The sequence below is a fragment of the Chiloscyllium punctatum genome, chromosome 24, assembly GCF_047496795.1.
Source record: "Chiloscyllium punctatum isolate Juve2018m chromosome 24, sChiPun1.3, whole genome shotgun sequence".
Classification (NCBI taxonomy): domain Eukaryota; kingdom Metazoa; phylum Chordata; class Chondrichthyes; order Orectolobiformes; family Hemiscylliidae; genus Chiloscyllium; species Chiloscyllium punctatum.
In genome coordinates, this window is record NC_092762.1 from 89066758 (window position 1) to 89093703 (window position 26946).

At 44.2% G+C, this 26946-nt stretch overlaps 1 protein-coding gene across 1 annotated transcript; it reads left to right on the forward strand.

The window, feature by feature from the left end:
* ddx49 (DEAD (Asp-Glu-Ala-Asp) box polypeptide 49) lies at nt 1-26243 on the forward strand. Its single transcript, XM_072594507.1, has 13 exons — nt 1-140; nt 1281-1404; nt 5102-5187; nt 5275-5396; nt 7595-7782; nt 18748-18888; nt 19074-19149; nt 19914-19990; nt 20085-20182; nt 20305-20379; nt 20534-20622; nt 21105-21176; nt 25571-26243. The coding sequence occupies exons 1-13, from the start codon at nt 23-25 to the stop codon at nt 25757-25759; spliced, it is 1455 nt and encodes a 484-aa protein (XP_072450608.1). The 5' UTR covers nt 1-22; the 3' UTR covers nt 25760-26243.
* Nucleotides 26244-26946: the final 703 nt, after the last annotated feature.

Consider the following 26946-nt stretch of genomic DNA (forward strand, 5'->3'; position numbering starts at 1 on the left):
TCTGGCGGATGACGTTGACAGCATGGCGGACAGCCTGGTCGCGTTAGGCCTCGGGGCTTGGCTCTCGGAGCAAAGTGAACGGCTCGGGATCCGGCAACCGACCCCCGTGCAGCAGCACTGTATCCCGGCCATTCTCCGGGGTAAGAGACGCCGCTCGGATCCGGAACCCGCCAACTATCAGGCTCTGGACCCTCACACTGACCCCTGACCCCCGACCCCCCCATTCCCGGACCCTCACACTGACCCCCGACCCCCCCATTCCCAGACCCTCACACTGACCCCTGACCCCCCCATTCCCGGACCCTCACACTGACCCCTGACCCCCCCATTCCCGGACCCTCACACTGACCCCTGACCCCCCCATTCCCAGACCCTCACACTGACCCCTGACCCCCCCCCCCATTCCCGGACACTCACACTGACCCCTGACCCCCCCATTCCCGGACCCTCACACTGACCCCTGACTCCCGACCCCCCCATTCCCGGACCCTCACACTGACCCCCGACCCCCGACCCCCCCATTCCCGGCCCCTCACACTGACCCCTGACCCCCCCCATTCCCGGCCCCTCACACTGACCCCTGACCCCCCCCATTCCCAGACCCTCACACTGACCCCGGACCCTCACACTGACCCCTGACCCCCCCATTCCCGGACCCTCACACTGACCCCTGACCCCCCCATTCCCAGACCCTCACACTGACCCCGGACCCTCACACTGACCCCTGACCCCCCCCCCCCCATTCCCGGACACTCACACTGACCCCTGACCCCCCCCATTCCCAGACCCTCACACTGACTCCTGACCCTCACACTGACCCTTGACCCCCCCATTCCCGGACCCTCACGCTGACCCCTGACCCATTCCTGTCTCTCCAGTCTTCAGGCTCCCTGCCTCTATTCCTGATGAAGGGCTTTTGTCCGAAACATCGATTGCGTTGCTCCTCAGATGCTGACTGACCTGCTGTGCTTTTCCAGCACCACTCTAATCTAGAATCTGATTGCCAGCATCTGCAGTCATTGTTTTTACCCCATTCCTAGACCCTCATGCTGACTCCTGACACCCCCCCCCTCCCACCCCACCGCATTCCATGACCCTTGTGCTGATCTTGGGACCTGGCTTCTCCCTCTCTGACCCCTAACCTCCAAATCTGTTTCTTTGTTCTGACCCTGACCTTAGCTCCTTGTTCTCTAACCCATGACTCCTGACCTGGCTCCTTTAGTCCTTTCATGAGCTTTCATTGCTCCGCAGATTAATTGTTGTTTTTTTCTCTCTCACAGGACAGGACTGTATGGGCTGTGCCCAAACTGGCAGTGGGAAAACGGCAGCATTTGTTCTCCCAATCCTTCAGAAGCTGTCAGAGGATCCATATGGAATATTCTGCTTGGTGCTGGCTCCCACCAGGTGACTGAACTTTGAGCAGCTCTCACTGCCATCGCTCAGAGCTAATGCATGATCATAGACCCCTTCCCTACTAATCCTTTTAGCTTCTCCTTTCTGCAATCTATTGTAGATTGGAAATAAATGTTGATGTTTTGAAAACAGTTGACATTAGAAAAGTGCTGGAGATCTTAGAAAATACAAAGCTGGACAAATCTCGAGGGCCCGATCTCTTGTATCCCAGGGCTTATTGGAAAGTTAGGAAATTGTGGGGCCCCTTGCAGAAATATTTGTATCATCTATAAATATGAGTGAGATTCTGAATGAGTGGAAAGTGTGTAATGTGGTGCCTTTGTTTAAGAAACGATGTAAGGAGAAGCCCGGTAACTAGACTTGTGAATCTGATTTTGATGGCGGGTAAATTGTTGGAAGTGATTCTGAAAGCTCAGAGAGATAAGGAATGATTAGAGATAGTCAGCATGGTTTTGTGCATGGAAAATTGTCTTACAAACTTGAGTTTTTTTGAGGAAGTAACCAAGATGATTGATTAGGACAGAACAGTAGACATTATTTACTTGGACTTTAATAAAGATTGACAAGGTTCCGCATGGTAGACTAATTAGTAAAGTTAGATCATATGGGATTCACAGTGAGCTTCCCAATTGGAGGCGAAGTTGGCTTAACAGCAGGAGACAGAGGGTGATGGTAGTGCATTTTGTCGGACTGGAGGCCTGTGATCAGTGGTGTTCCACAGGGATCGGTGCTGCGTCCACTTCTGTTTGTCATTTATATAAATGATTTAGATGAGAATATGGAAGGTATGGTCAGATGATAGCAAAGACATCTTGATCAATTGGATCAATGGGCTGAAAAGTGGCAGGTGGAGTTTAATTTTGATAAATGTGAGTCTTGCATATTGGTAAAACAAACAAAAGCAAGACATTAAACATAGGGCCTTGAATAGTGTTGTAGAATGGAGAGACTTAGGGGTTTAGGTGTATAATCTTTTTGAAGTTTGCATCACACATATCTAGGGTGGTTAAGAGAGTGTTTAGCATGTTTGTCTTCATTATTCAGACCTTGAAAGTGGAGTCGCAGGTAGATAGGACAGTGAAGAAGGCGTTTGGTATGCTTTCTTTTATTGGTCAGAGTATTGAGTACAGGAGTTGGGAGGTCATGTTGCGGCTGTACAGGACATTGATTAGGCCACTGTTGGAATATTGCATGCAATTCTGGTCTCCTTCCTATCGGAAAGATGTTGTGAAACTTGAAAGGGTTCAGAAAAGATTTACAAGGATGTTGCCTGGGTTGGAGGATTTGAGCTATAGGGAGAGGCTGAACAGGCTGGGGCTGTTTTCCCTGGAGCGTCGGAGGCTGAGGGGTGACATTATAGAGGTTTATAAATTCATGAGGGGTATGGATAGGGTAACTAGACAAGGTCTTTTCCTTGGGTGGGGGAGTCCAGAACTACAGGGCATAGGTTTAGGGTGAGAGGGGACAGATATAACAGAGACCTAAGGGGCAACTTTTTCATGCAGAAGGTAGTACTTGTATGGAATGAGCTGCCAAAGGAAGTGGTACAGGCTGGTACAACTGCAATATTTAAAAGGTATTTGGATGTGTATATGAATAGGAAGGGTTTGGAGGGATATAGACTGGGTGCTGGCAGGTGGGACAAGATTGGGTTGGGATATCTGATCGGCGTGGACGGGTTGGACCAAAGTGTTTGTTACCGTGCTGTACATCTTTATGACTTTGAGCATAGGATTTGGGATGTTATGTTGAGGTTGTACTGGATATTGGTGAGGTCTTTTCTGGATACTGTGTCCAGTTCTGGTCTCCGTTACTGGAAGGATATTGTTAAGGTGGAGAGGGTTCAGAAGAGATTTACCAGGATGTTGACGGGAATGGTGGTTTGAGTTATAAGGAAAGGCTGGATAAGCTGGGACTTTTTTTCACTGGAGCTTTGGAGGTTGAGAGGTGTATTTAGAGATTTATAAAATCGTGGGAGGTATAGATAATAGAATATAGAACATTCCAGCGCAGTACAGGCCCTTCGGCCCTCGATATTGTGCTGCCCAGTGAAACCAATCTGAAGCCCATCTAACCTACAGTATTCCATTCTTGTCCAGATGTCGATCCAATGACCATTTATATGTCAGTAAAGTTGGCGAGTCTACAACTGATGCAGGCAGTGCGTTCCATGCCCCTATTACTCTGAGTAATGAAACTACCTCTGACATCTGTCCTTCCAAAGTGAACCACCTCACGCTTTTCCACATTAAACTTAATTTGCTACCTCTCAGCCCAGCCCTGCAGCTTATCTATGTCCCTCTGTAACCTGCAACATCCTTCCGGACTGTCCACAACTCCACCAACCTTAATGTCATCCACAAATTTACTAACCCATCCTTCTCTGCCCTCATCCAGGTCATTTATAAAAATGATAAACAGCAGTGGACCAAAAACAAATCCTTACAGTACACCACTAGTAACTGAACTCCAGGATGAACATTTCCCATCAACCACCACCCTCTGTCTTCTTTCAGCTAGCCAATTTCTGATCCAAACCGCTAAATCGCCCTCAATCCCATGTCTCTGTATTTTGTGCAGTAGCCTACCATGGGGAACCTTATCAAACGCCTTACTAAAATCCATATACACCACATCAATGGTTTTACCCTCATCCACCTGTTTAGTCACCTTGTCAAAGAACTCAATAAGGTTTGTGAGGCACAACCTGCCCTTGATAAAACCCTGTTGACTATTCCTAATCAACATATTCCTATCGAGATGGTTATAAATCCTATCTCTTATAACCTTTTCCACCTCTTTCTCCACAACCGAAGTTGTGGCAGGTGTCTTTTCCCTTAGGTGGGGGATTTAAAACTTGGGCATATTTTTAAGGTGAGAGGAGAAAGAATTTAAAAAGAACCATGAGAGGCAATTGTTTTTAGTGTTTTGTGTGTAGAATGAACTTACAGAGGAAGTGATGGATCCAGCAACACTTAGAACATTTAAAAGACATTTGGATAAATGCATAAATAAGAAATGTTTAGAGGGTTAGGGGCCAAGCACAGGCAGGTGGGACTGGTTTAAGTTTGGGATTTTGTTTGGCATGGACTGGTTGGACTGAAAGGTCTGTTTCCGTGCTATATGATACTGAGACAAATCAACAAATGGGACTGTACAAAACAGAGAATCAGTTCTTATTGATTACATCTCTCCTTACACAATGGCAATTTGCTGAAAGTTAGTCATGAACTCATTGTGGATGATTACATTGACATCATGAGCTTGATGGTAAATTGCTTGAGGGTTTGAGACTTTCCATTTAAATGAAGCCTCCCCACCAGACTATAGCTTTCACCTCTGGCCCAGACTGATGGTAACTAGATCAGATCTTGACCTGTGCTCCTTGACCTACCTATGGCACTTTCCCTTCTTTGAAAGCCCCCCATGTTCCACTGCTTTCTCCTCTTATTTATAGTTCGGGTTCTTTCTGCACTCCCAAGTACAATCAACATGATCTTTCTGAGATATGTTCACTGACTTCAGACCTCAGTCTCAGTGAGTTCAGACTCCATTTTCATAACTGTCTGCTCTATGTTACCTTGCTTTTGGTTTCTGAACTTTGGAATATAAATTATTGTCACTCTTTGAGATTGAGTCTCTCAGTCAGACTGAACTGAAACACATCTTATATAATTCTTCTTTTCAGGGAGTTGGTCTATCAGATTGCTGAACAGTTTCGAGTCCTGGGGAAACCTCTGGGTTTGAAGGATTGTGTTGTTGTTGGTGGAATTGGTGAGTCTCTGTCTGTTGTTCTGTGACCTGCTGTTTCAATGCCTTATCCCTAAGGCCAGTTTATTATCTGTCTGTTTCCCTCTCTAGATATGGTCTCACAGGCTCTAGAACTCTCCAGAAAACCTCATGTTGTCATCGCAACTCCAGGCCGTCTGGCTGACCACATCCGGAGTAGTGACACCTTCAACTTGAAGAAAATAAAGTTTCTGGTATGAGAGAATTTGTAGAGACTCAATACATTAATGTTTCTCCCATTCTGCAGTGTGGGGATTAGGAAACATTTCCCACCAACCCTAGAGGCATGGCCACAGGGAGGGGGTGGTGTTAGGGCAGCATCAAATTTGGTTAATCTCTGCTTCTGTCCAAATTAACACCGTTCTGACCTACTCTCTCCCTATAGCCCTGTATCAATCCCCAAACTAATCCCACTGACCTACTCTCCCCTTGACCCTATATCAATCCCCAAACTAATCCCACTGACCTACTCTCTCCCCTTGGCCCTGTATCAACCTCGAAACTAATCCTTTCATTCTTTTAATGACGAGTTTAAGATTGCTGATGCCACAGCCAGAGACTGTAGTCTTTCCAGTTCACGTTCACCAAAATCCTTAATTATTTCCATAAGACCATTAGATATAGGAGCCGAATTAAGTCTTATTGGTTCATCAAGTCTGCTCTGTCATTTGATTATGGCAAATAATGTTTTCCAAACCATTCTGCTGTCTTCCCCCACATAACCTTTGATCCTCTTATTAATCAAGAGCCTACCTATCGCTGTCTTAAATACACTCAGTGACCCAGCCCCACAGCCCTCTGCGATAACGAGTTCCACAGATTCCCCACCCTCTGGCTGAAGAAATTCCTCCTCATCTCAGTTCCAAATGGTAATCCCTTGACTCTGGGGCGGTGGCGTCTGGTCCTAATCTCTCTTACACTTGGAAACATCTTCTCCATATCCACACACTCCTGGCCCCTCAGTGTTCTGTAAATTTCAATCAGATCCACCCCTCATCGAGTATACAGAGTCTTCAATAGCTCCTCATGTGACAAGCCCATTATTCCCAGGATCATTCTTATAAATCTCCTCTGGATTCCCTCCAATACTTTGCTTAGATACGGGGCCCAATACTGCTCACAGTATTCCAAATATGATCTAGTTGGAGCCTTACACAGCCTCAGCAGGACATTCCTTCTGTTGTGTTCTAGTCCTCTGGAAATGAATGTTAACAATGCATTTCTCTTCCTAATTACCAACTGAACTTGCATGTTAACCTTAAGAGAAACCTGAATGTGGACTCCCAAGTTCCTTCATGTTTCAGATTTCTGAAGCCTTTCCCCATTTAGAAAACAGTCTATGCTTCTATTTTTCCTACCAAAGTGCATAACCTCACTTTCCCACATTGTATTCCATCTGCCACTTCTTTGCCAACTCCCCTAGCCTGTTCAAGTTTTTCTGCAGCCTCTCACTTCCTCAACACTCCCTGTCCTTCACCTATCTTTGTTTTATCTGCAAAGATAGCAGCAATGCCCTCAGTTGTTTTGTGCAGATTGTTAATGTGTAGTTTGCATAGTCCTGGTCCCAACATTGACCCCTGCAGAACTGCAGTAGTCATCAGCTGCCACCCTGAAAAAGACCCTTCATCTCCACTCACTGCCCCCTGCCTGGCAGCCAATCCTCTACCCATGTAACCACCTTGCCCCTAACACCATGAGCTCCTCTTTGACAAGGTGCCACATGGGAGGCTGCTGACTAAGACTGTCTTTACTCTCCTCTGCCAGGACTGAGTCCTTGGGTTGCGATATCTGGTCAGCATGGATGGGTTGGATCGAAGGGTTGGTTCCATGCTGTACATCTCTATGACTCTATGACTTCATATACCGCAAACAATGGGCTGATATCATCAATTGCAACTTCCTCTCTTGTTGCATGAGCCAGTAATCCAGTGACTGGGGATTATTTTCAGGTTCCACCACTGCGGACTGTGGAATTTGAATTCAGTTAATGCGTGTGGAATTAAGAAACAGATCTAGTGGTGACCAGGAAATTGCAGTTGATAGTTGTAAAAACCATTGAGTCATCTGGAAGTCTGTTGTCATTATCTGGTTTGGAGTACGTGACTCCAGACCCACAGCAATATGCTCAACTCCTAATTACCTTCCGAAATGACTGTGCTATTTAATTCCGGTAAATTGAAGACAGGCAATAAATGCCAGCCTTGCATCTCATGAAATTACTATAAAAAAGGAAGTCGTCGGGCTTGTGACCAGGCCTGTCTTGTATCTGAATTATTGCTTGTTTATGTGGAACATGGCAGCTGAGACGGTTTACATTTTTCTGGCTGTGTGACTTCCAATTTCCGATAGAAGAAAACTCAGTTTTGCCATTGGCATTTGCTCTTTTCCCTAGGTGTTGGATGAAGCTGATAGATTACTGGAGCAAGGCTGCACAGATTTCACTCAGGACCTGGAATTGATTCTCAGTGCTGTCCCAGCCAAACGGCAAACTCTCCTGTTCAGTGCGACCCTTACTGACACGTTACAGGAGCTGAAGAAGATTGCCATGAACAAGCCTTTCTTCTGGGAATCAAAGACAGAGTAACTATAAATACACATGGGGTTAGATACAGAGAAACAGAATAAGTCTCCCTGTAACTTTGGAGCATTCATGAGGCTGAGGGAATCGTGGATAGCATATTCAGTAAGTTGACCACACCACAGATAAAAATTACTGAAGAAAGTAGAGAATGGCTAGCCAACAGACAGAGGAAAGGTAGGTAAGTAGTGCAGTGTCCCCTGTGATCATCTCCCTCCAAAACGGGTATAACTGTTTTGGATACAGTTGGGGGAGACGGCTCACCAGGGGAAGGTGGCAGCAGCTGGGTTCATGGCACCGTGGTTGGCTCTGCTGCAAAGGAGGGCAGGAAAAAGAGAGGCCTGAGCTGTAGTGATAGGGGATTCAATCGACGCGTGTTTCTGCAACTGCAAACGAGAGTCCAGGATGGTATATTGCCTCCCAGGTGCAAGGGTCTGGGATGTCTTTGAGCAGCTGCAGTACATTCTGAGGGAAAGTGAACAGCCAGCTATTGTAGTCCATACCACACCAACAACATTGGTTTTTAAAAAAAGGATGAGGTCCCATAAGCTGAACTGAGGGAGTTAGGAGTTAAACTAAAAAGTAGTACCTCAAAGGTAGTATTCTTGGGATTGCTACCTGTGCCATGTGCTAGTCAGAGTAGGAATGGTAGGATAGCTCAGATGAAAATGTGACTTGAAGGATGGTGCAAGGGGCGGTGGGGGGGGGGGGGGGGGGGGGGGGGGGCGGAATTCAAATTCCTGGGACATTGGAATGGGCTGCACCTGGGCAGGACTGGAACCACTTCCTCGGGGAAGTGTTTGCTAGTGCTGTTGGGGAGGGTTTAAACTAATATGGCGTGGGGGATGGGAACCAGTGCAGGAAGGCAGAGAGGCAGAAACAAAGGACAATGATTGGAAAAATGGAAGGCAGAGAAACCAAAGACAAAAATCAAAAAGGGCCACATTTCATAATGATTTGAAAAGGGCAATAAATGTCAAAATAAAGAGCCTGAAGACTCCGTCTCAGTGTGAAGAGTATTTGTAATAAGATGGATGAATTAACTGCACAAACAGTTATTAATGGAAAAAATGTAACTGGCTCCAGGGTAACCAAGGATGGGAACACAATGTACAAAGTTATTCAATTTTCAGGGAAGACAGATAGAAAAGAAAAAGAGGTAGGGCAGTGTTGCTGATTAAGGAGATTAACATAATAGTAAGGGAGGACGTTAGTCTGGACATTGTGGAATCTGTATGGGTGGAGCTGCAGAACATTGAAGGGAAAAAGACATTAGTACAGACCACCAACCAGTACTTGTGATGTTGGAAACTGTATCAAACAGGAAATTAGAGATCCATGCAGTCAGGGTACAACAGTTATCGTGGGTGATTTCAATCTACATACTGATTGGATTAACCAAACTAGAATTTGGAAGAATCAGAAGGGATCTTGTAGAAACATAACATATGGAACGGGGTAGATAAGGTCGGGGCAGGTAAGCTGTTTCCACTGGTGGGTGAGACTAGGACTAGGGGACACAGCCTCAAGATTAGGGGAAGTAGGTTAAGGACAGAAATGAGGAGGAACTGCTTTTCCCAGAGAGTGTTGAATCTATGGAATTCTCTGCCCAAAGAGGCAGTAGAGGCAGCTTCATTCAATATATTCCAGACCCTGTTGGATGGGTGTTTGCATGGTAGGGGAATAAAGGATTATGGGGATAATGCAGGTAGGAGGGGCTGAGACAATGAATGGTAGAGCAGGCTCAACGGCTCAGCTGGCCTATTCCTGCTTCTTTTACTCTGAAACTATGCACCGGGTAGCAATGTGATGGAGGAGGATTTCCTGGAATGTGTGAGGGATGGTTTCCTTGACCAATACATCGAGGAACCAACTAGAGAGCAAGCCACCCTGGATTGGGTGTTGTGTAACGAGAGAGGATTAACTAGCAACCTTGTGGTAAGAGATTCTTTGGGAGAGGGTGACCATAATATGATAGAATTCTTCATTAAAATGGAGAATAACACAATTAAATCTGAAACTAGGGTCCTGAACTTAAAGCAACCTTTGATGATATGAGGCTAGAATAAACTGGCCAAGGATACTTATGGGGTTGATGGTGGATAGGCAATGACAGACATTTAAAGAACATATAGATGAACTTCAACAATGTACATCCCTGTTTGGCGTAGGAATAAAGAGAAGGTGGCTCAACCCTGGTCAGCAAAGGAAATCAGGAACAGTGTTAAAGCCATACAGGAGACATATACATTGGCCATAAGAAGCAAATCCAAGGTCTGGGAGAAATTAAAAGTTCAGCATAGGAGTGCAAAGGGTTTAATTCGCAAGGGGAAAATAGAATATGAAAGTAAACTTGCAGAAAACAAAAACTGACTACAAAAGCTTCTATAGATATGTGAAGAGAAAAAGACTGGTGAAAACAAATGTAGGTCCCTTGCAGTTAGAATCAGGTGAATTCATAATGAACAACAAAGAGATGGCAGACCGATTGAACAAATACTTTGGATCTGTCTTCACTGAGGAGGACAGAAATAACCTTCAGGAAATCTGAGATGGAGGACAGAATGTGGCTGTTAAGAACTGCTTTTTTTTAAAAAAGGTATTTTCATTGTTGGAGCTGATTTCCTTGAATTCCAGGAGCAGTAATTATTGTTTTATAGGTTGTTGCATTGTTTTTGAACTTTGGAAAAAAAAATCAAAATAATGGCACTTTAAAAAGGTTGAAGACAGACAAAGGCCACATGGGAAATGAATCAAACTGAGAAACCTACCTGCACAGCTGACTGTCTCTCCTGTTTGGCTTCAAGTATCTCTGGACATCACAGTTCCTCTAAGAAAAATAAGCAAACAGCAAAATTCACAGCTCACCTTGAAGGAACCTGTGTAGGGGAGCTCACTGCAGGAGAGCAGCTAAGTGGCTAGTTTTAAAGTGTAACCTACATTTTGTTTTGTAAATCTACAGTAGTGAGTAGAGTGGGTTCTTATTTGATTGCACATTTTTATTGAGATGTGTATGTTGGTTAAACATTAAAAATTCAAAGTTTGTGAGAAGATTTGTAGCTCGGATGCTCGTTATTGTGGTTCTGTTCGCCGAGCTGGGAATTTGTGTTGCAGATGTTTCGTCCCCTGTCTCGGTGACCTCCTCAGTGCTTGGGAGCCTCCTGTGAAGCGCTTCTGTGATGTTTCCTCCGGCATTTATAGTGGTTTGAATCTGCCGCTTCCGGTTGTCAGTTCCAGCTGTCCGTTGCAGTGGACCGTATATTGGCCTACCAACAAACACATCGACCTGGACCCAATATACCGGCCACTACAGCGGACAGTTGGAACTGACAACCGGAAGCGGCAGAGACAGGCCACTATAAACGCCGGAGGAAACATCACAGATGCGCTTCACAGGAGGCTCCCAAGCACTGAGGATGTCACCTAGATAGGGGACGAAACGTCTACAATACAAATTCCCAGCTCGGCGAACAGAACCACAACAAACTTTAAAAATATAAAATATAGATACTAAGTGATCTGTTTTCTGGGACTGTAGGTTGTTAAGCTGCAAAGATGGCCTTTTGTAGAGTGATGTGCTCTTCCTGTTGGATGTGGAAGATTAGGGAGAGTTTCCAAGTTACTGATGATTATGGCTGTAGGTTGTGAAACTTGAAAGGGTTCTGAAAAGATTTACAAGGATGTTGCCAGGTTTGGAGGGTTTGAGATATAGGGAGAAGCTGAATAGGCTGGGGCTGTTTTCCCTGGAGTGCCAGAGGCTGAAGGGTGACCTTATAGAGGTTTATAAAATTATGAGTGGTGTGGAGAGGATAAACAGACAAAGTCTTTTCCCTGGGGTGGGGGAGTCCAGAACTGGAGGGCATAGGTTTAGGGTGAGAGGGGAAAGATATAAAAGAGACCTAAGGGGCAACGTTTTCACACAGAGGGTGGTACGTGTATGGAATGAGCTGCCAGAGGATGTGGTAGAGGCTAGTACCATTGCAGCATTTAAGAGGCATCTGGATGGGTATATGAATAGGAAGGGTTTAGAGGGATATGGGCCAAGTGCTGGCCAATGGGACTAGATTAGTTTAGGATATCTGGTCAGCATGGATGAGTTGGACTGAAGGGTCTGTTTCCTGCTGTACATCTCTCTGACTTTAAGTGTGTTTGGTTGCAAATCCTATCAGATTGCATGGATCAGTTGGAGCAGCAGTCAGAGGCAATGAGGAATTTACAGGATCTAGGGGATGTGATGGATGGGAGTTGGAAGGGAGAAAACCTGCAGATCCAGTCAGCTAGCTGGGTTACCACCAGGGAAGGTAGGAGAGGAAGGCAGGTCGTGCAGGAGTCCCCTTTGGCTATCCCCATCTCAAACAAGTATGCTGTTTTAGAAACTGTAGGTGGTGATGGACTCTCGTGGAATGTAGCACTGACAGCCAGGTTTCTGTAACTGAGACCAGCTCTAATGTAACAAGGGCACGCCAGGTTTCGAGCGATCGATTGTGATAGGGGACTCTTCAATCAGAGGCACAGACTTCTGTGGCCATCAGTGAGGAATCAGAATGGTGTCTTGCCTCCCTGATGACAGGGTCAAGGATATCTCTGAGAGAGTGCAGAATATTCTCAAAGGGGAGTGGGACCAACAGGAGGTTGTTGTACATGGTGGATCTAATGAAATAGGAAGAGAAAAGGATGCAATTCTGAGGACAGAATGTAGGAAGTGAGACAGGAATTTAAAAAGCAGGTCCTCGAGGGCCATATCAGGATTACTCCCGGTGCTATGAGCTAGTGAGGGCAGGAATAGGAGGATAAAGCAGATGAATGCATGGCTGAGGACCTGCTGTATGGGAGAAGGATTCACACTTTTCGATCATTAGAATCTCTTCTGGGGTAGAAGTGACCTGTACAAGAAGGACAGATTGCACCTGAATTGGAAGGGGACTAATATACTGGCAGGGAGATTTGCTAGAGCTGCTCGGGAAGCTTTAAACTAGTAAGGTTTTGGGGGGGGGGGGGGGGCGGGGTTGGACACAGGGAAATAGTGAGGAAAGAGATCGATCTGAGACTGGTACAGTTGGGAAAAGAAGTAAGTTGGGAAGGCAGGGACAAAGCAGAGAACAAGGTAGGACTGATAAATTAAACTGCATTTATTTCAATGCAAGAGACCTAACAGGGAAGGCAGATGAACTCAGGGCATGGTTAGGAACATGGGACTGGGATATCATACAGAAACATGGCTCAGGGATGGACAGGACTGGCAACTTAATGTTCCAGGGTATAGATGCTATATGAAGGATAGAATTGGGGGTGAGAGAGGAGGGGGAGCGGCATTTTTGATAAGGGATAGCATTACAGCTGTGCTGAGGGAGGATATTCCTGGAAATACATCCAGGGAAGTTATTTGGGTGGAACTGAGAAATAAGAAAGGGATGATCACATTATTGGGATTGTATTATAGACCCCCTAATAGTCAGAGCAAAATTGAGAAACAAGCATGTAAGATCTCAGCTATCTGTAAGAATAATAGGGTGGTTATGGTAGGGGATTTTAACTTTCTAAACATAGACTGGGACTGCCATAGTGTTAAGGGTTTAGATGGAGAGGAATTTGTTAAGTGTGTACAAGACAAATTTTCTGATTCAGTATGTGGATGTACCTACTAGAGAAGGTGCAAAACTTGACCTACTCTTGGGAAATAAGGCAGGGCAGGTGACTGAGGTGTCAGTGGGGGAACACTTTGGGGCCAGCGACCATAATTCTATTAGGTTTAAAATAGTGATGGAAAAGGATAGACCAGATCTAAAAGTTGAAGTTCTAAATTGGAGGAAGGCTAACTTTGATGGTATTAGGCAAGAACTTTCAAAAGGTGATTGGAGGCAGATATTCGCAGGTAAAGAGACGGCTGAAAAATGGGAAGCCTTCAGAAATGAGATAACAAGAATCCAGAGAAAGTATATTCCTGTCAGGGTAAAAGGGAAGGCTGGTAGGTATAGGGAATGCTGGATGACAAGAGAAAGTGAGGGATTGGTCAAAAATAAGAAGGAAGCACACGTCAGGTATAGACAGCAGTAAGAATGTAAAGGTAGTAGGAGTATTTTAAGGAAAATCAGGAGGGCAAGAAGGGGACATGTGATAGCTTTGACAAATAGGGTTAAGGAGGACTTCTAGGGATTCTACAAATACATTAAGGACAAAAGAGAAACTGGGGAGAGAATAGTGCCCCTTAAAGATCAGCAAGACCACAGGAGATGGGGGAGGTACTAAACAAGTATTTTGCATCAGTGTTTACTGTGGAGAAGGGTGTGGAAGATAGAGAACATGGGGAAATAAATAATAGCATCTTGAAAAATGTCCCTGTTACAGAGGAGGAAGTGCTGATCGTCTTAAACGCATAAAAGAGAATAAATCCCAAGGACCTGATCAGGTGTACCCGAGAACTCTGGGAGGCTTGGGAAGTGATTGCTGGGCCTCTTGCTGAGGTATTTGTATCATCGATAGTCACATGTGAGGTGCTGGAAGACTGACGATCGGTTAACGTGGTGCCACTGTTTAAGAATGGTGCTAATGAATAATATTGATTGGAACCTCCTTAGTGCAAATAGTTTGGGTGGAGCAGATTTTGTCAGGTGTGTCCAGGAAGGACTCCTGACTCAATAAGTAAGTAGATAGGCTGACTAGAGGGGAGGCTACATTGAATTTGGTGCTTGGCAAGAACCAGTTCAGGTATCAGATCTCTCAATGGGAGAGCATTTTGGTGATAGTGATCACAACTCCCTGACCTTTACTCATTCATGTAGAAGGATAGGAGAGACGGTATGGGAAAGTATTAAATTGGGGGAGGGGGAATTACAATGCAATTAGGCAGGAACTGTGGAGCATAAATTAGGATCAGATGTTCTCAGGGAAATCATGAGAGAAATGTGGAGGTTGTTTAGGGAGCACTTGCTGATAGTGCTGGATAGGTTTGTCCCACTGAGGCAAGGGAGGGATGGTTGGGTGAAGGAAGTTTGGGTGATAAGAGATGTGGAACACCTAGTCAAGTGGAAGAAGAAAGCTTACTTAAGGTTGATGAAGCAAGGATCAGACAGGACTCTAGATGGTTACAAGGTAGCTGGGAAGGAACTGAAGAATGGACTTAGGAGAGCTAGAAGGGGGCATGGAAAAGTTTTGGTGGGTAGGATTCAGGAAAACCCTAAGGCGTTCTACACTTGTGAGGAACAAGAGAGTGAGGATAGGGCTGATCAGGGATAGTGGAGGGTACTTGTGTCTGGAGTCGGAGGAGGTAAGGGAGGTCCTTTTAATGAAAACTTTGTTTCAGTAATCATTAGTGAGTGTGACCTTGTTATTTGTGAGGACAGTGTGAAACAGGCTAATATGCTGAAACCGGTTGCTGTTAAGAAGGAGGATGAGCTGAAAATTTTGAAAAACATGAAGATAGATAAGTCCCCTGGGATATACCCTTGGTGTCTACAGGGAGCTAGGGAAGAGATTGCTGCACTTTTGGCGATGATCTTTGGATCCTCAGTGTCCACTGGAGTAGTACCAGCTGATTGAAGTGTGACGAACGTTATTCCCTTTTTCAAGAAAGAGAATAGGGATAATCCTGGGAATTACAGACCAGTCGGTCTTAGGTCAGTGGTGGGCAAAGTATTGGAGACGATTCTGAAAGACTGGATTTATGATTACTAGGAAAACCATGGCTTGATTAGAGATAGTCAGTATGGCTTTGAGAGGGGCAGGTCATGCCTCACAAACCTTATTGAATTCTTTGAGGATGTGACAAAACATGTATATGGATTTTAGCAAGGCATTTGATAAGGTTCCCCATGGTAGGCTCATTCAGAAAACCAGGAGGAATGGGATACAGGGAAACCTGGCTGTCTGGATACAGAATTGGCTGGCCCTTAGCAGACAGAGGGTGGTAGTAGATGGAAAGTATTCAACCTGGAGCTCAGTTACCATTGGTGTTTTGCAGGGATCTGGTCTGGGACCTCTGCTCTTTGTGATTTTTATAAATGACTTGGATGAGGAAGTGGAAGGGTGGGTTAGAAGGTTTGCTGATGACATGAAGGTTGGTGGAGCTGTGGAGTTTGGAGGGATGTTGTGGGTTGCAACATGACATTGACAGGATCCGGAGCTGGGCTGAGAAGTGGCAGATGGAGTTCAACCTAGAAAAGTGTGAAGTGATTCATTTTGAAAGGTTGAATTTGAATGCAGAATACAGGGTTAAAGGCAGGATTCTTGGCACTGTGGAGAAACAGAGGGATCTTGGGGTACACGTCCATAGATCCCTCAAAGTTGATAGGGTTGTTAAGAGGGCATATGGTGTGTTGACTTTGATTAGCAGGGGGATTGGGTTTAAGAGCTGTGAGGTTATGCTGCAGCACTATAGAGCCCTGGTTAGACCACACTTGATATATTGTGTTCAGTTCTGGTCACCTCATTACAAGAAGGATGTGGAAGCCTTAGAGAGGGTGAAGAGGAGATTTCCAGGATGCTGCCTGGACTGGAGGGCATGTCTTATGAAGAAAAGTTGAGGGAGCTAGGGCTTTTCTCATTGGAGTAAAGAAGGATGAGAGGTGTACAAGATAATGAGAGGCATCGATAGAGTGGATAGCCAGAGACTTTGTACCGGGGCGGAAATGGCTATCACGAGGGGCATCATTTTAAGGTGATTGGAAGAAGGCTCAGGGGAGATGTCAGAGGGAGGTTCTTTACACAGAGAGTGGTGGGTGTGTGGAACGTACTGCCAGTGATGGTAGAATCTGATAATTACGAGCATTTACGCGACTCTTGGATAGGCACATGGATGATAGTAAAATGAAGGGTATGTAGGTAAGTTTGATCTTAGAATAGGATAAAAGGTCAGCACAACATTGAGGGCTGAAGGGCCTGTACTGTGCTGTACTGTTCTATATTTCTATGAAAAGCCAGAGATCTATAGACTGGCAAACCTGACCTCGGTGGTGGGCAAGTTGTTGGAGGGAATCCTGAGGATCAGGATTTACGTGTGTTTGGAAAAGCAAGGACTGATTAGGAATAGTCAACATAGCTTTGTGCATGGGAAATCATGTCTCACAAACTTGTTTGAGATTTCTGAAAAGTAACAAAGAGGATTAATGAGGGCAGAGTGGTGGACATGATCTGTATGGACTTCAGTAAGGGGTTCCTCATGGTAGATTGGTTAACAAGGTTAGATCACGTGGAATACAGTGAGAACTAACCATTTGGATACAGCACTGGCTGGAAGGTGAAAGCCAGAAGGGGATGGTGGAGAGTTGTTTCTCAGACAGGAGGACAGTGACCAGCGGTGTGCCACAAGGATTGGTGCTGCCTTTTGTTATTTATATGAAGGATTTGGATTTGAACATGGGACGTATGGTTAGTAAGTTTGCAGATGACACCAAAATTGGAGATGTACTGGATAGCGAAGGTTACCTCAGATTACAACAGGATCTTGATCAGATGGGCCAGTGGGTCAAGGAGTTACAAATGGAGTTTGAGAAATGTGTAGTGATGCCTTTTGGAAAGACAAAGAAGGACAGGATTTATATACTTAGTGAGATGGTCCTAGGGAGTGTTGCTGAACAACGAGACCTTGGAGTACAGGTTCATACTCCCTTGAAAGTGGAGTTGCAGGTGGACTGGATAGTGAAGAAGGCGTTTGGTATGCTTTTCTTTACCAGTCAGTTCATTGAGTTTGGCAATTGGGAGGTCATGTTTTGGCTGTACGTGACATTGATTAGACTCTCTCTGCTATAGGATGGATGTTGGGAAACTTGAAAAGGTTCAGAAAAGATTCACAAGGATGTTGTCAGATTTGGAGGGTTTGAGCTATAGGGAGAGGCTGAACAGGCTGGGGCTGCTTTCCCTGGAGCATTGGAGGCTGAGGGGTGACCTTACAGAGGTTTACAAAATTGAGGGCTTGGATAGGGTAAATAGACAAAGTCTTTTTTCCTGGGGTCGGGGAGTCCAGAACTAGAGAACATAGTTTCAAGGTGAGAGGGGAAAGATATAAAATGGACCTAAAGTGCAGCTTTTTCATGCAGAGGGGGTTGTGTGTATGGAATGAGCTACCAGAGGAAGTGGAGAAGGCTCGTACAATCACAACATTTAAAAGGCATCAGGATGGGTATATGAATAGGAAGGGTTTGGGGGATATGAGCCCAAGTGCTGGAAGATGGGACCAGATTTATTTAGGATATCTGATCGGCATTTACGAGTTGGACTGAAGAGTCTTATTTTCCATACTGTATGGCTCTGTGACTCTAAAAGCTGGGGACAGAGGGTTAATCATGAAGTATTCACTAGAATTTAGAAGAATGAGGGGGATTTGCACAGAAGTATATAAAATCCTGATGGGACTGGATAGGCTAAATATGGGAAGAATGTTCCTAATATTGGGCAAGTCCAGAACTTGGGGTCACAGTCTAAGAATGAGGGGATAACCATTCATGACTGAGATAAGGAAGAATTTCTTCACTTAGAGTTGTGGAATTCTCTCCCACAGGAAGCTGTTGGGGCCAGTTCCTCAGATATTCAAGAGGGAGCTGGGTGTGGTCTTGCAGTTAAAGGGATGAAGGGTTATGAGGAGTGAGTGGGAATAGGATACTGAGATTGAATGATTAGCCATGATGGCATTGAATGGTGCTGCAGGCTGAAAGGGCTGAATGGCCTATTCCTGCACCTATTATCTCTCTTTACACTGACCCCATCAAATGTTCCCCGGACAGGGACAGCACAGGATTCAGAACAGCATAAAGTTCCCTGTTTATTGTCCTCTGAGACAGGAACATTGTGTGTAATGACACATGTGGAACTTGCTGCGGTGTTTTTGGTACTCCCAGTTTAATCACTGGTCTGAGAATTGTGAGATTTGATGATGATGACTTCCCCATAATATTGTTAATCTTAGTAATAAAGGGTGCAATATTGCTGTGGGCGGTGTGGCTGTACAGAGTTTGAATTGATCTGTCTGTGTGTAGAGTTCGCACGGTGACGGAGTTGGATCAACGTTATCTCCTTGTTCCCGAACGGGTGAAAGAAGCTTTCCTCGTTCAGATTATCCAGAAGTTTCAGGATGAACATGAGGATTGGTCCATTATCATTTTCACAAACACATGCAAGTGAGTTCCATTTATGATGTATGTGGGAATGCTGAATAAACTGTGTTGAACATTCAAGCATACTCACATGTCCATCTGTATATATGATTGTGCATCACGATAGGACGATGTGTGGAACACACTGGGTCAATGACTCACCACATCCCTACAGAGAGTTTGGGTCTCATTTTCACTTCTCTTTGCAGAATGTGTCAGATTTTGAACATGATGTTGCGGAGGTTCAACTTTCCCTGTGGAGCCCTACACTCAATGATGAAGCAGGTGAGTGTTGATCCAACAGAGTTTGGAATATCATCAACATTGGTCCATTCTTCTTGGATATTCTTAACAATGTTGAAATGAAATCTAAAATCAGTGACCTGGTCTTAATGAGTCATTATTAAAGATTTAAATTCATTTTACAGATGACTAGATCCAAAACAGCAGAATAGATACAGTACAGGGTTAGAGTGAGCTTTATTCTTATATCCAACCCTGTGCTGTCCCTGTCCTGGGAGTGTTTGGGGGAAATGTAGAAGTAACTTTTCAGTTTAAAAGAGTACTCTCTATCTCATCCTGTGCTGTACATGTCCTGGGAGTGTTTGCTGGGGACAATGTAAAGGGAGCTTTACTCTCTATCTAATCCTGTGCTGTTCCTATACCAGGAAAATGGTACTGACAGAATGTACTTGCAGTTTAAAAGAGTCAATAGACTTTCACTTTCAGTTTAATTATAATTCAGAGTGGAAGAAGCTTTGCTTTGTATCTAACCCCATGCTGTACATGTCCCAGGAGTGTTTGATCGGGATGGTGTCAAGGGAACTTTATTTTCTGTTTCCTTTCGGTTTTAAAAGAGCAGAGGAAGGTTTTCTCTTTCTTTAAAAATAGTGCTTGCTTTACTTTCAACAACTTCATGGGGTTAGATACAGAGTAAAGCTCCATCTACATTGTCCCCATCAAACACTCCTGGGTCTGAGACATTGCCTTGGGATGGGTGAATGAGCTTGCTCTGCGCTGTACTGATTGACTGTTTTCTGTCTCTACAGAAGCAGCGGTTTTCCACACTTGCAAAGTTCAAGTCGAGCATTTTCAAGATCCTTGTGGCCACAGATGTCGCTTCTCGGTAATGAATGAACAGCAGAATGCTCTGGATTGACTTCTTGGACCATCCCCTTTCCTCCAGTGACTAATGTCTAACTTGGACCTTTTCTCCACAGTGGTCTCGATATTCCTACAGTCCATGTTGTCATCAATCACAACACACCTGGACTGCCGAAAATCTACATCCACCGTGTTGGCCGCACAGCCCGAGCAGGTAATTATACATGCAGCTGTTGAAGCCATTTGCTTTCTCTCTGACCTCTCCTTTCCTCACCCTCCTCCTCCTCCTCCCGGAGTCAGTGATGATGAAATGGTTTAAATGATTCTGTTCTTTAGGTCGTCATGGCATCTCTATCACTCTGGTTACTCAGTATGACATTTACCTGGTTCATGCAATTGAGCAGGAAACAAGTGAGTATTATTTGGCATGGGGTGTAGTCTTCAGAGCAGTGCAATGGAATACAGTCAGTGGGATGTGTGCATGGGTGGGCTTGTCTATGACCTAATTATCTGTGCAGTTTTCATCATTGATGCTTTTCTGCTTGATATGTCTAATTTATCTCAGAGATGAAACTGAAGGAGTTTTTGGTAGATGAGGAGGATGTGCTGAAGATTCTCACACACGTGAATGTGACTCGGCGAGAGTGTGAGATTGTGAGTAGCTTGTGTTTGGCCAGAATCCTTGATGATTATAAATCTGCTCCCCTTATCCTAAAACCATGTGCTCGATACCTACTGTATATCCTCTCTATACCTACTGTATCAACCCAGTTTACCATCATTTATACTTCCATAAGATCTCCTCTTGTGCTTTTTTTAAAATTGAGAGTATGGGCTTACACTGCTCAATCTCTCCTCATAAAACACATCCCTCATTTCTGGAATCAATCTAGTGAACTGCCTCCAATACAACTACATCCCTCCTCAAGGAAGGGGACCAGAATTCTACACAGTACTCCAGCTGCAGTCTCTCTAATGCCTTGTACAGTTGCAGAAATACTTCCCAACTTTCATTCTCTATTCCTTTAGCAATAAATGAAATATTCTGTTTGACTTCCCTCTTACGTGCATATTAGTTTCTCAAATGTAATCAGATAGTAATTGTGGCATTACTGATAACGACTGTTTAATCCCAGGAACTTGAGTCAACTGACTTTGATGAAAAGAAGGAAATCAACAAAAGGAAGCAGATGATTTTAGAAGGAAAGGTACATTTTAGTTTTCTCAAATCTGTCAAACACTCAGTATTTCTGAGCAACTGTTCCATATCTTGATTGGGCGATAGAGTAAAATTGTGTTATTTTTTTAAAAATAGCATAGGATCTGAGAATTGCTGGCAAGTCCAGCATGTTTTGTTTTATTTTATTCACAGGATGTGGGTATCACTGTGAGCCCACCTTTAGCTAGAAGGCAATAGTGGTTGGTTGGAGAAGCCTTGGTAAGTTGCTGTCACTGATGCCTGAGGTACATCAAGTGGGCTGCTTGAATGTTGAAGTTGCACCCATCCAGACAAGGATTCCATCATTTTCCTGACTTGTACCTTGTAGACAGTGGACAGGGTTGGGGGGAGTCAGCTGGTGAGCTACTCACTACAGAACTCTGATCTCCTGTAATTTCAGTATTTATACGGCTTGTCCAGTTCAGTTTTTGATCAGTGGGGGTATCAGCAATAGCAGTGCTGTTGAGTGTCAGATCAAGATGGTCATTATGTGGAATGAATATTACTTGCCAGGGCTTGACACATTTGAACACTACTTTATTAAGAGTAGGTACCTGGGATTTCGACGCTGTGGCCATTTCAGAGACATAGCAAGTTTTGAGAAGATTTGTAGCTCAGGTTGAGGTTCTAGATCTAGGTTTGCTCGCTGAGCTGGAAGGTTCGTTGCCAGACATTTCATCACCATACCAGGTAACATCTTCAGTGGGCCTCTGGGCGAAGCACTGTTGATAATTCCTGATTTCTATTTATATCTTTGGGTTAGTGATGTCATTTCCTGTTCTTTTACTGGGTGGGGTGTGTGTGTGTTTTTGATTAGACCCCATCTACCACCCCCTGAGAAAAAGAGCAGGAAATGACATTGCTGAGAACGTTTGAGGACTCATCCACTGAGGGAATTTGGGTTGAGGTTAGAAACAGGAAAGGAGAGGTCACTCTGGGAGTTTTCTGTAGGCCTTCGAATTGTTTCAGGGATGTAGAGGGAAGGACAGCAAAGGTAATTCTCAATACGAACGAGAGTAACAGGGTAGTTTTTATGGGGGGCTTTAACTTTCCCAATATTGACTGGTAATACTATAGTTCAAATGGGTCAGTTTTTGTTCAATGTGTGCAGGAGGGTTTTCTGACACAGTATGTAGACAGGCCACTAAAGGGTGAAGTCATATTGGCTTTGGTACTGGGGAGTGAACCAGCCAGGTGTTAGATTTGGAGGTAGGGGAGCACTTTGGCGATACTGATCATAATTTGGTTATGTTTACAATAGCAATGGGCAGGGATAGGTATATACTGCGGGGAAAGGCAATTATGATGCAATTAGGCAAGACTTAGGATGCATAGGATGGAGGAAGGAAACCACAGGGGCTGGACACTCTTGAAATGTGGAACTATTCAAAAACAGCTACTGCGGGTCCTTGATAAGTATCTACCTGTCAGGGAGGGAGAGAGGTAGTTGCCGAGAGAGGGAGCCATGGTTTACTAAAGAAATTTGAAGCTCTTGTAAAGAGGAAGAAAGCAGCTTATGTGAGGATGAGGTGTGAAGGCTCACTTAGGGGGCTTGAGAGTTATAAGTTAGCCAGAAAGATCTAAAGAGAGAGCTAAGAAGAGCTAGGAGGGGACATGAGAAGTTGTTGGCAGATAGGATCAAGGAAAACCCTAAAGTCTTCTATAGGTATATCAGGAAAAAAAGAATGACTAGAGTAAGATTAGGGCTAATTAAAGACAGTAAGTGGGAAGTTGTGTTTGGAATCTGAGGACATTGGAAAAGGGCAAAGTATTCATTAAGCACTTCTCCTATGTGAATACTGACAATGTTAGTGAGAATACAGAGATTCAGGCCAACTAGATTAGATAGGATTGCGAATGACAAAGTGGAGGTTTTAGCAATTTTGGAAGATCTGAAAATAGATAAGACTCCTGGGGCGGATGGGATTTGTATTCTGATTTTCTGGGAAGTTAGGGAGGAGATTGCAGAGTCTTTGGCTTTGATCTTTGTCATCACTATTGACAGGAGTAGTGCCAGAAGACTGGAGGATAGCAAATGTTGTTCCCTTGTTTAAGGGGAGTCAGGATAATCCTGGTAAATATAGGCCAGCAAACCTTACTTCGGTTGTGGGTAATGAGTTGGAAAATGTTATTAGAGATATTATTTTCCAGATGATTATAATTTGATTCTGGATAGACAACATGGTTTTGTGAAGGGTAGGTCATGCCTAATTAACCTTATTGAATTCTTCAAGGTGACAAAACAGTAGTTGTTTCCGCAGGGTTCAGTGTTAGGGCCACAGCTGTTCACTATAAATAATTTGGATGAAGAGACTGGGGGCATTCTGGCGAAGTTTGCCGATGATACGAAGTTAGGTGGACAGGCAGGTAGTTCTGAGGAGGCTGCAGAAAGATTTAGACAGTTTAGGAGAATGGTCCAAGAAATGGCTGATGAAATTTAATATGAGCAAATGCGAGGTCTTGCATTTTGACTATTATAGGCATGGACTATTTCATAAACGGTGAGAAAATTCATAAAGACAAAGTACAAAGGGATCTGGGAGTGCTGGTCCAGGATTCTCTAAAGGTTGACTTGCAGATTGAGACCATGGTGAAGAAAGCAAAAGTAATGTTGTCATTTATTTCAAGAGGGTTGGAATGTAAAAGCAATGAGGTGCTACTGAGCTCTTAAAAATGAGTTAGGCCTCATTTAGAATACAGCCCCACACTGGAGCGTGTCCAGTGTAGATTCACACGGATGATCCCTGGAATGGTAGGCCTAACATACGATGAACAGCTGAGGATCCTGGGATTGTGTTTTGTTAGAGTTCAGAAGGTTGAGGGGAGATCTAATAGAAACTTACAAAATAATGCATGGCTTAGAAAATGTGGATGCTGGGACAGCCTTAGAATTAGAGGGGGTCAATTTAAATGGAAATGAGACATTTCTTCAGCCAGTGTGTGTGGTGGGCCTGTGGTATTCACTGCCACGGAGTGCAATGGAGGCCAGGATATCAAATGTCTTCAAGGCTGAGATTTAAGAATTTATCAATCTCACAAGGAATTAAGGGCTACGGGGAGAGTAGAGAGTACAGGTAAGTGGTGTTGAAATGCCCATCAGCCATGATTGAATGGCAGAGTGGACCAGATGGGCCGAATGGCCTTACTTCCGCTCCTATTTCTTGTGGTTGATATGGTTTTCAGTAAGGCACTTATTATGGTTCCATACAGTAGTCTATTGCACAAACAGAGGCATGGGATTCTGGCTGATTTAGCGGTTTGGATCAGAAATTGGCCAGCTGAAAGATGACAGCGGGTGTTGGTTGATGGGAAATGTTCATCCTTGAGGTCAGTTACCAGTGGTGTACTGCAAGGATCTGCTTTGAGGCCAATGTTGTTTGTCATTTTTTTATAAGTGATCTGGATGTGGGCATAGGATGTGTTAGTAACTTTGTGGATGACACTAAGGTAGGCAGAGTTGTGGGTTACAGAGGGACATAGATAAGATGGCATATGGTGTGTTGGTAGGGGGATTGAGTTCTGGAGCCATGAGGTCATGCTCAACTGTACAATTTATTGGTAAGGCCACACCAGTAGTATTGCATGTAGGTCTGATCACTGCATTACAGGATGTGGAAGCTTTGGAAAGGGTTCAGAGGAGATTTACTTGGATGTTGTTTGGTATGGAAGGTCTTACAAGGAAAGGCTGAGGGAACTGAGGCTGTTTTTCATTGGAGGGAAGAAGGTTGAGAGGTGGCTTAATCAAGACAATCAGGGGCAGACAGAGAGCCTTTTTCTTTGGATGGTGAAGGCTAACACGAGGGGACATGGCTTTACATTAATGGGTGATAGATTTAGCACAGATATTGGGGTAATTTCGTTACTCAAGTAATAGGGATGTGGAATGGCCTGCCCACAAAGACTTGCTAATGTTAAGGGCATTTAAATGGCCATTGGACAGACATATGGGTGACAATGGTGTAGGTTAGATGGGCAGATTAATTTAACAGGTTGGCACAACATCAAGGGCTGAGGGGCCTATGCTGTGCTGTAGCATTGTAAGAGTTGCTGCGAATGGAGCCGAACACACTCTACTGATGACTGCACTTCTGCATTTATGAAACAGCTGAAGATGGTTAGGTCCAGGACACTACGCTGAGGAACTGTCTTTCTTTGTTAGGTTCAACTTGGCTAGTGGTCTCCTGCTAAATTTTGCCAGGGCTCCTTGGTGAAATGCTACCTTGAAGGCAGGAGCAGTCACAGTGGCCTTGTTTGGATCAAGGCTGCATTGACAAATGGTCTTTGAGCAGGTGTCATTTGGCAACATAATGATGGAAGGGGTTATCAAGAGTGGTCTAACTGGACAGGGTGATGAGATTTATATGGATTTTGTTCTGTTTCTAGGACCCTGATGTAGAGTTAAAGAGAAAAATGGAGCTGGAGAAAATAAAGGAAAGAAAGAGGAAATTTCAGCAGAGAATATGTGAGACTTTGGAGAGACAGACAGCAACTCGACTCAAACACAAGCTGCTGAAGAAGAAAAGAAAACAAGCAAAGAGAGCAGGGCAAGTTTTGGTTGGAGCTGGAATCTGATCCATGGACAAAACCTTCAGTGACATTTGGCACCACTCTTATGTTTTCAACAGACTATTTTCTAACATTTGAAATTTGTAGTGGTAATAATATTCATTGTATGTAAAATATCCTTTATCTGGCTCCTCAGTGTAGCATTTTGCATGCAACCTACATAGACAACTTAGCTCTCCAAATGACACATTTCTAGCAATATGTAGGGAATGGAAGTAGTTGTAGGCCAACTGATGAGTTTCAGAAGTCAACCATTTGCTTGTTTGGATTTATCAGCTATATGATGTTCCTGATGGCAACAGTTTATTTACAAGAAAGGGCATGAAACTATTGCCTTCCATTTATGATATTTGGGTAAATTAACTACTCACCACTGGAAATTTAAATAGGACAAAGGTTTTGTCTTTTCATGAAAGTATTAACTTACCAAATTGAATAATACCTGAATGAACAGCTCAATTGTGATTGTATTAAAGCATTCACCATGGTGTTGCCAGTGCTGGAATAATTCAGCTTTGAACAGTCCTCGCTTTCTCCTAAAGACATACATGAATTCCTAGAGGCCCAGCATTCAACCTAGAACTCCATTAACAAACATGGACATAATGGTAAATGGGGTCCAAATCTATGGTTTGTTGACTGAAGATCAGTTGAGAATCAGACTATTCTCTTGCTCCTTAGCTGCTGCCTGACCTGCTGTGCTTTTCCAGCACCACACACAACTCTGATCTCCAGTGTTTGTAGGCCTCACCTTCTCCTAAAAGACATATACAGGAATTCCTAGAGGCCTGGTATTCGATCCAGAACTCCATTAACAAACAGATTTTGACCCCATTTCCAGTTGTTTCAGGGCTTGGTAAATGATATCACCCACCACAACCAACCAAGACATAATAGCAAGTGGGACAGAACCTAGAGTTCACTGATGTTACCAAGCATGGTTATGAAACATCTGAAAACCAACCCATCAGCTCAGCAAGCAAATGGACAATCCACAGCAAGAAACCTTTCCCCACAGTACAGCGGTCAATAATCAAGTACAGATGTGAGGTAAAGGGCAGGAGGTTGAGCGAGGATTTGAGGAAAAATGCTCTTCACTAGTGGTGGGGGATTTCTAGAACACTACCACTCTTAGGTAGAGGCAGGAACAATCAATATATTTTAGTATTTAGAATGAGCACTTGAAACAGAAC